At 44.0% G+C, this 7,740-nt stretch overlaps 1 protein-coding gene across 1 annotated transcript; it reads left to right on the top strand.

Annotated features, from left to right (window-relative positions):
* The first annotated feature begins 2,951 nt into the window (after positions 1–2,951).
* On the top strand, positions 2,952–4,070 carry TMEM229A (transmembrane protein 229A). The gene has a single exon (XM_054564157.1). The coding sequence runs from the start codon at positions 2,952–2,954 to the stop codon at positions 4,068–4,070; it is 1,119 nt and encodes a 372-aa protein (XP_054420132.1).
* Positions 4,071–7,740: the final 3,670 nt, after the last annotated feature.

Here is a 7,740-nt window from a genome sequence, read left to right as displayed (position 1 = left end):
CTCAGCTTTAGGAAACCAGCATTCTCGGATGAATGTCCTCCTTCTTAGTTAGGTGATTATTGGATGTAAGAGATCTGTGTGTGTATGTCTGTGTGTTTGCAATGTGATCCATAATGAGAGAGGTTTTTTATATCTACTGCTAATATAGCTGTTTTTATAGCTTCTCTATCGTTACATTCATGTCTCATCCTATTGAACTTCCTTTAAGGTTTCTTCTTTATGCTGTGTTCTCCATGCACTTTCCTTTTGTTCTTCTGGCGTGGTTAGGAAAGGTTCTAGATCCCATGCATCTAAAAGACTACAACCTTGGAGCTCTCACCGTTGTGGCTCAGTTGGTCAGGCATCATCCTGCAAAGCAAAAGGTTGCCAGGTCGATTCCCCAGTCAGGGCATATGCCTGGGTTGCAGGTTTGACCCCTGGTTAGGGCATGTGCGAGAGGTGACCAATCAATGTCTCTCTCTCACATCGTTTCTCTCCCTCTCTGTCTTCCCCCTTCCTCGCTTTCTAAAAATAAATGAATAAAATCTTTAAAATAAATTAATAAATAAAAGACTACAACTTTGAACCTATGGACACTAGGCTAAAGATTATCGCAATCCTCCAAAGGATAGTTCTGATTCTCAAATCTCGCCCTGGTCACACTGGCTGCCCAGGCTCCGAGAGTTCATATGGAACCATACTGACTAGTTCAGTAAGCTCAATGTTGCCTCCACATGAACTGTTACATTTCTAAAGACATGGTTACTCAGACAGCTATGTTATTCCTGAGGTCAAAGGAGCCTCCCTTAGAGGAACTAAACTGGACAATAGATTTACTTTAAGTTTAGTTTAGATCAAGTTTCCCTTGCATTTTTAAAGAAAAGTTAGAATAAATAGAAGACTTAGGCCCTTGAAGTTGAATTTACTACTTGAAAACAATTCAAGTTTCATCTTGCAAGTTAATGTATGCACATTGGAATGGCTATATTTATGCTATTATCACAAAGTGCTTTCCCTTGTCCAAATAGTAACGATGGAGAACGAGTGCATTTGTTTTTAATACTTGATAAATCGGGCCCAAGATTGAGTTTATTTAATAAGATAATTGCTCAAAGAAATGTTTTATTTGGTATGTACTACTAGGTGATCATAGTTAATAATAATCAGAAGTAGGTTTTACAGAGGTATGACAGTTGTGGTATCAACTAGATTATGTACTTTAGAAAGTGAATCTTACAGCCCTGTATTTTACCAGTGTATATAGCATTTTGTATATTGTAGGTGCTCAAGAGAATGTTTGCATTATCATTTCTCTTCACTGTACTTGCTCAGTGCCTGAGCAAGTAACTCTGTGTTTTGCAGCAAGTTTGGTGAGCCTGCTACCTGATGCTTCTGTCCCCAGGTGTTAATATACTCTTAACAAGTTTTTCTTCTCACCACTTTTTATTTCTCTCTTATCTAATTTACAGACAAATTAGCAACCACTGATCGAGCACAAGGGATTGAAAACAAGTAAGGGGCGAAGATTACTGTAGAAATAGAGAAACTGTGTCAAAAAATTTATTCTCCAGAAGGAAATAATTTTCTTAGCCATCTATCAAGGGAACATCTGTCTCCTTATCTAGGAACAGATTAGAACTGTTATCTAGTTTCTGTGTAGACATGACTTATATTTGGGGGAGGAGGAAGGGTTAATCAGTATAAGTGAACTTTCCGATTCTAAACCTGAATTTAATATTGGAGAAAAAAGTGGAGCCCAACACACCAAAATTCTGGATTTCGCGCCCCTCCCACCACATAAAAAAAAAATCCTCGCCCTCTATCTCATTCTTTATTTCTGGGGTGACCTAGTTCTGCAAGAAGGAAAAGCAGCACTGGGGTGTGGAGCACTTAGCGTGAGCAAAGGTACTATTCTTGCTAAGGGATAACACTGCAGCCAGTACAATGTCTGCGCCAGCTAACTTCAAATCATTGCATTAATTCTGAGGGACTTTGATCTCTGTCCTTGGCCGGAAGTAAAGTAACCGCGGAAAGCAGACTGGCCAGGGAGAGAGATTGAAAAAGTGGATCAGGACCCCTGGCAATGTTTCAGAAGCAAGGGAACGCTGGGGTAAGCAGGCTTGGAGTCTCCTGTTTACTCTCAGGGGCTGGAACACAGCTGGCTTTGAATAAAGACATTAAATACACAGCACTTATAGTTTGGTCTCGGGCCTCGCCCCTGGTCTGTGGCACTTGGCCACTTCTCTTCACTGGCCAGGCCCCTGGCGCTGGTTTTGGCGATACAGGGAACACCCCATCAGCTCACAGTCACACCTGTACAGTGTTTCTCCACTCCGTGCCTCCACCGCAGCGAACGCCTTCCGCACGGCCGGGGACCCTGGTGCAGAGCGGAGGAAGGAGGCAAAGAACTAGGGCCCGGCCTTCTCCAGCGGACCCTCGAGGGACTGAGAGCGGAGGGCTGGGGCGGGGAAGGGCGGCTGAGAAGGCGGGAGAGGTCGAGACAGGCGGAGAGGGGCATGGGGAGGGCCGGGAGAAGGGGCGTCGCTGCTGGCGTTACGCTTCCAGAGCCTGCGGCAGAGGCGGCGGGGCTCAGCCGCGGAGAAGATGGGGTTTGTACCAGCCTCGGCATTTCTCCTCGCAGCCCCAGCGCCGCCGCCCCTCGCCGGGCCTTGGCGCCTGTTAGGCCGCGCAGGGTGAGCGCGGGCGCCAGCCGGCGGCACCTCGCCCCGGACTGGAGGGGAGGGCGCGGCGGGGCCGCGGCTGGGGGACTCCGCGAACCGGGCGGCTCGCGCCTCTCCGGAGCGCACCAGCTCAGGCTGCCGCCGGGCCGCGACCGGGACGGAGCTCCCCGTGCGCCCCCCGGAGGCCGGCAGCGGCTGGGAGGCGGCGCGGGGCTCGACCCTTCGGCTCCGCAGCTCCGCGCTCCCGGCGGCGGAGGCGTGGGATCCGGCGCCGCGGTAGCTTCGGAGCCCATGGCGGGCAGCGATGCGAATGGCGAGGGTCTGGCGCGCAGGAGCGGCGCGTCGCGGCGGCCGGCGGCCTCCAGCGGGCGGGAAGGCGAGGCTGCCGCCGACCGCCCCGAGCCGCTGTCCACTGCTGAAGCACCAGCCGAGGGCGCGGAGCTGCCCGTCTGGATGCGCCTGTACTTCTACGGGATGCACGGGATCACCCTGGACGTGCTTTCGTCCTCCGCGCGGCTCTTCGCTCGCAGCCCCGACCTACGAATGCTGGGCTTCTCCTCGCCTTACCGCTGCCTCTTGCACTTGCTCACCCACTTCGCTCTGGAGAAGGTGTACCTGCAACAGCGGCGCTGCCCCAGCGCCTTCGTCTTCAATTATCTTCTCTACCCCTCGGCGCACGTGGTTCTGCAGACCCTGGCGGGCCAGGCGCTGCTGCTTAGCCTGGGCGGCGGGCTGAGGGGCGCGGGGGCGCTGGGGGCGCTGGGGGCGCTGGACCTGGTGCTGCAGTACATCCTGGCGCTCTACCACTCGCAAGTGTTCCTGAAGCGCTTCCTGCGCTTGCGGTACCGACGGCAGCTGCAGCAGCAGCGACCGGGCGCGCCCCTCGCCCCTCCTCTCACCCGAGCCCCCGCGGCGGCAGGTGGCCGGCGGCGAGGATCCCGTGGCCCCCCGGGCACCGAAGGAGCCCCCAGCAAGGGGCTGCCGGACCTGCTCCGTTTTATTTTTTATGGAATGCACGGCTTTTTGGATGAGATTTTCTTCACCTTCTTCTTTAACGTGCTGGGGCAGAGAGACGGGGCAACCAGTGGCCACACGTCGCTCTGGTCGTTCCTCATGTATGGCAGCTGCAGTTTCGTGGTGGAAAAGCTCTATTTCCACCTTCACTACAGTCGAGGCTGGAGCACCTGGAAGCGGGTGCCCATCTACGTGATCTTCGTCTACCTGTGGGAGCTGTCTTGGGGTCTGGGACTCCGCGCGTGCGGCGCTTGTTCCTGGGACTATTCTCACTACCCGCTCAATTTCATGGGCCTCATCACCCTGATGTATTTGCCTGGTTGGATATTCCTTAGTGTGTACCAGGACCTACTTTCCAACGTGTTGTGGCGGGTGCAGTACATACCAATCGACTAAACAAACAAACAAAAACAAAGTCTCTGGATTCCCACCAACCAATGCAATTTATTTGTACACGTTTAAAACGGAATTTTTTTTTTAGCATTTTAATTTTTATACTTTTTACTAAACTCTTCCAACATACGTATTTCACTCGATATTTTAGTTTTAATGACTATTTGGAACCTATGCATAATATAATATTGGATATATTACTGGAAACACAACTCAAAGTACTAACCTGTCAATATTTTAAAACCTTAGAAGCCCAAACAGCAGCAAAACCATTATATCTTAACATCGGAAAGCTGTGGGAGTCACTCATTTGGGCATGGGAGGTGGGGCAGGGAGCAGTAGCTGCTAGATTATTTTCCCCCATGAGGAAATTTTTTGCATCAGAGACCAGTGACTTTTACAAGATTTAGTTAAATTTTCTGGTTTAATAATGTGTTTCCTTGCTTTTTAATCAATTTCACTTTAATTCCTTGCCATATTTATCAATGACTACTCTGAAACTCAGTGTTTTGTACTCCTGAAACTGCAGTTAATAATTCTTAAAGTGCCTCCCTCTAGCACACAAAGTGAAAAAAAACACAAATGTGAAAACATTCTATGAATCGATTTTTAAATAAATCTTTTCTAGCAATTCCGACAGGTGACACTGTGTTAAGTGTTTGATCTCCATCCCGGAAATGATTGCTTTCCAATGTGGGTTAGCCTTAAACGCCAAATGTGTTAACATTGATGAGATCCTATGTTCTCTATGGCTGTAAATGTTTGATACTGTGTAATCATGTAAAATGTTTGCCTTACATGTCCAAGGGCCAAGCCAGAGTATACCATCCTCAGTAGTGTTTTAGTCCTAAGGACCCTTTATACATGGAGCTACAAGAGTAAAAACAGTTCCTTGGAATAAAATGAACTTGAATGTTCACCCTAATTGCATTAGATCTAATTGTTTTCTGTGAATACAGATATGTGTTTGCTGTGTATTTCTGCCATGGCTCACTTATGAACATTTTTCTTTTTCCATTTGAGCCCACAGAGTTCCTGGGCCAAGACTGATGTGTAATTCAAGTTATAAATCAATTATAGCTTTTTAGTGACTCATTATTAATGTTTGGAAGCTCCAAAGTTAAATGATGATGCAAACCATTTTAAGAGATTATGTCTAATCAATTAATAACATAAGGTTGTTTGCTGTTTTTATGATATTTTAGAAAAGACAAATAGAATTGAGAATTGCTCAGCTGAGGATGACTAATAACTTCTCAGTTTTCATTGTAAAGGTAATTAGGAAAATTTACAGTGCACAAATGAATAGTTTCTTATTCATATTGTTAGCTTACCTATGCTATAAAAGGGAACTTCTTTCTTTTCTCAAAAAAAAAGCTTTGCTATGGCAATAAAAACAAATATGTCTTTAGATTTAAGTCAGATGTAATTCTGTGAATACCATTTTAATCCCCTATGTGAGGCTGTGAGCTAAATTATAAGTAATACCATATAATCAACCCCACCTGTGAAATGGATCATGTCAAACTGATTTTTTTAGTCATTTAAACCTGAGTAGAAACTGTTAATAGTAAGCTAAAATGTTTGCAGAGAGCAAAAATGTCATTTCATGAGATTTAGTCATGAGTAAACGATTCCTATAAACCCTGGGGAGAAAAAAGTGTACGTATAGATACTAAAGTTAGGCAGATGCTGAACAAAATATTTGTAATTCAAATATGACACATGGGCATGAAACTGAGTTAAGCGCAGCACTACTCCACACTACACATTCCTGTGAATGCTTAACCAAATCCATGACTTCTGAAATATTTTCTAGATGTGTCTGTTTGCACTTCTGCCTTTCACTGGCTGCTCTTCAGCCCTGTTTACCAGCATTCTCAGGGTCAGAAATCTGTCGAGAAGTAGAAAAGCTCGCTACTTTTTGCTTGTTTGTTTTACTTTTAGGGATAATCTTATTTAAAGGGAAGGTCAAGGTTTTCATTCACTCAATTCTTTCAAGAAATAGTTACTGAGCACCTAATTGCTAGGCACTCGCCTATACTCTGCAGATACAGTAATGATCCAATGCCAGTAAAACCTCTGTTCTTATGAAGCTCACATTCTAGTGTTTTGATTTATATGAGATTACATTTGTTTGCAAGGCTACTGTTTTAGTAATAGGCTGTGAGAGGCAGTTGTTAAGAGGAATTTCATCTGGCCAGTCCCTAGAATATCACTCAAAAAGAAAAGCCCATAAGTCTCTCTGCAACTTCTGCAGAGAGCTTGATAAATGTATGTATATTCAGGGAGTGATTTTCCTGTCTGTTAACTCAACACCTTGCTTTAGGGCTTCCCATTCTGTGTTTACTCAACTTCTTACAAGTGATGTTTTGCTATAACTTTGAACCTTCAAAGACAAAGCAGGAAAAGAACCATCAGATCAATCAATTTAGTTACTCAGTAGTTCAGACATAGAAATGATAAGGTAATATAATAATAGGTAATACATGAGTAGCACCACTTTCCGAGAACTGCTTTATAATATCTATAAAATCTTAAGTAAATATATGTATATATCCATATATATCTTAAATGATCATATATCAAATATATCTTAAGTAGAGATATATAATCTTAAGTAAATATACCCATACGTATCTTAAGATAATACATATCTATGAATCTAAAGAGAAACATAACTTTTTAAGTTTTCATGTTAACAACGCATACAGAAGTTTCTGTGTTATTCAAAGACTCTGATAAGGTTGATAACCCATTTCAATATTTCAGTGACTCAGAGTACTTAACTTTGACTATTTTATTATAAATATTTGATATTTCATATTTCAACTCAACAAAACACAGCTTAGAAAAATATGACCAGTCCTTCCTTTGGTCTTTTGTTATTTAAAAAAATTCTATTTGGACACACACACACACACACACACACACAAACACACACACTTAAGCCTCTAAAAAACTTCCTTTTACAGCTGAGGACAGTGAAACTGAAGTGCAAATATGTCCAGTAACCTCCCAAGTCATCCAGCTATTGAGCATAATTTAGACTTGAATCCAAGTACTCTGAGCTCCAAGGTCCATTCTTAATAGCAACACTGTCATGCCTCTGTCTACTGACCACAGTGATTTTGGGTCTCCTATGAGTTTCGCCTTACAATCTGTTGCTCTTCCCTCCCCCATCGCAGATACAAGGGTAGCTGCAGAAAAGTCAAACGCTAGTAGCAAAAACGCTCTTTCATGTTGCCTTTTTATTCCACAGAAAAAAACAAGGGAGCTAACACCAGGATGCATAACTGACAATCAGCTGTGTTCTAATCCCCAGATGACAGTCTATATTCAAACAGTGTTCTGAAATAGAGTCCCTCATTTGAAGTGAGATAATCCTGAGTATAAGAATCATACACCAAAATGTAAGACACCTCATATCACAAGCTAGGAAAAAATACATATAATTCTTGCCATTTCATGTAGTACTCAGAATGAGCATCACTATAAGAGATAAACATCCCAGAATCTTAATGAAATATTTTGCTGGAACATTTCTTCTCAGTTCAATTAAACACCTAGTATCTAAGAAAGCTCTTAATAGAAAAACATGGGGAAAAAAGTAACAAAATGATTTTTGCTTCATGTTTAACTTACACGATGCTGAAATTTCTTACTAGGAGTG

The sequence above is a fragment of the Pteronotus mesoamericanus genome, unplaced genomic scaffold (assembly GCF_021234165.1).
Source record: "Pteronotus mesoamericanus isolate MK-2021 breed Mesoamerican mustached bat unplaced genomic scaffold, CSHL_Meso_final scaffold_85, whole genome shotgun sequence".
Lineage (NCBI taxonomy): Eukaryota > Metazoa > Chordata > Mammalia > Chiroptera > Mormoopidae > Pteronotus > Pteronotus mesoamericanus.
This window is presented reverse-complemented; position numbering and strand designations above follow the sequence as displayed.

What these genes read in the sequence shown, in the direction of transcription:
- TMEM229A (XM_054564157.1), top strand. Translation starts at nt 2,952, where the DNA reads ATGGCGGGCAGCGATGCGAATGGCGAGGGTCTGGCGCGCAGGAGCGGC.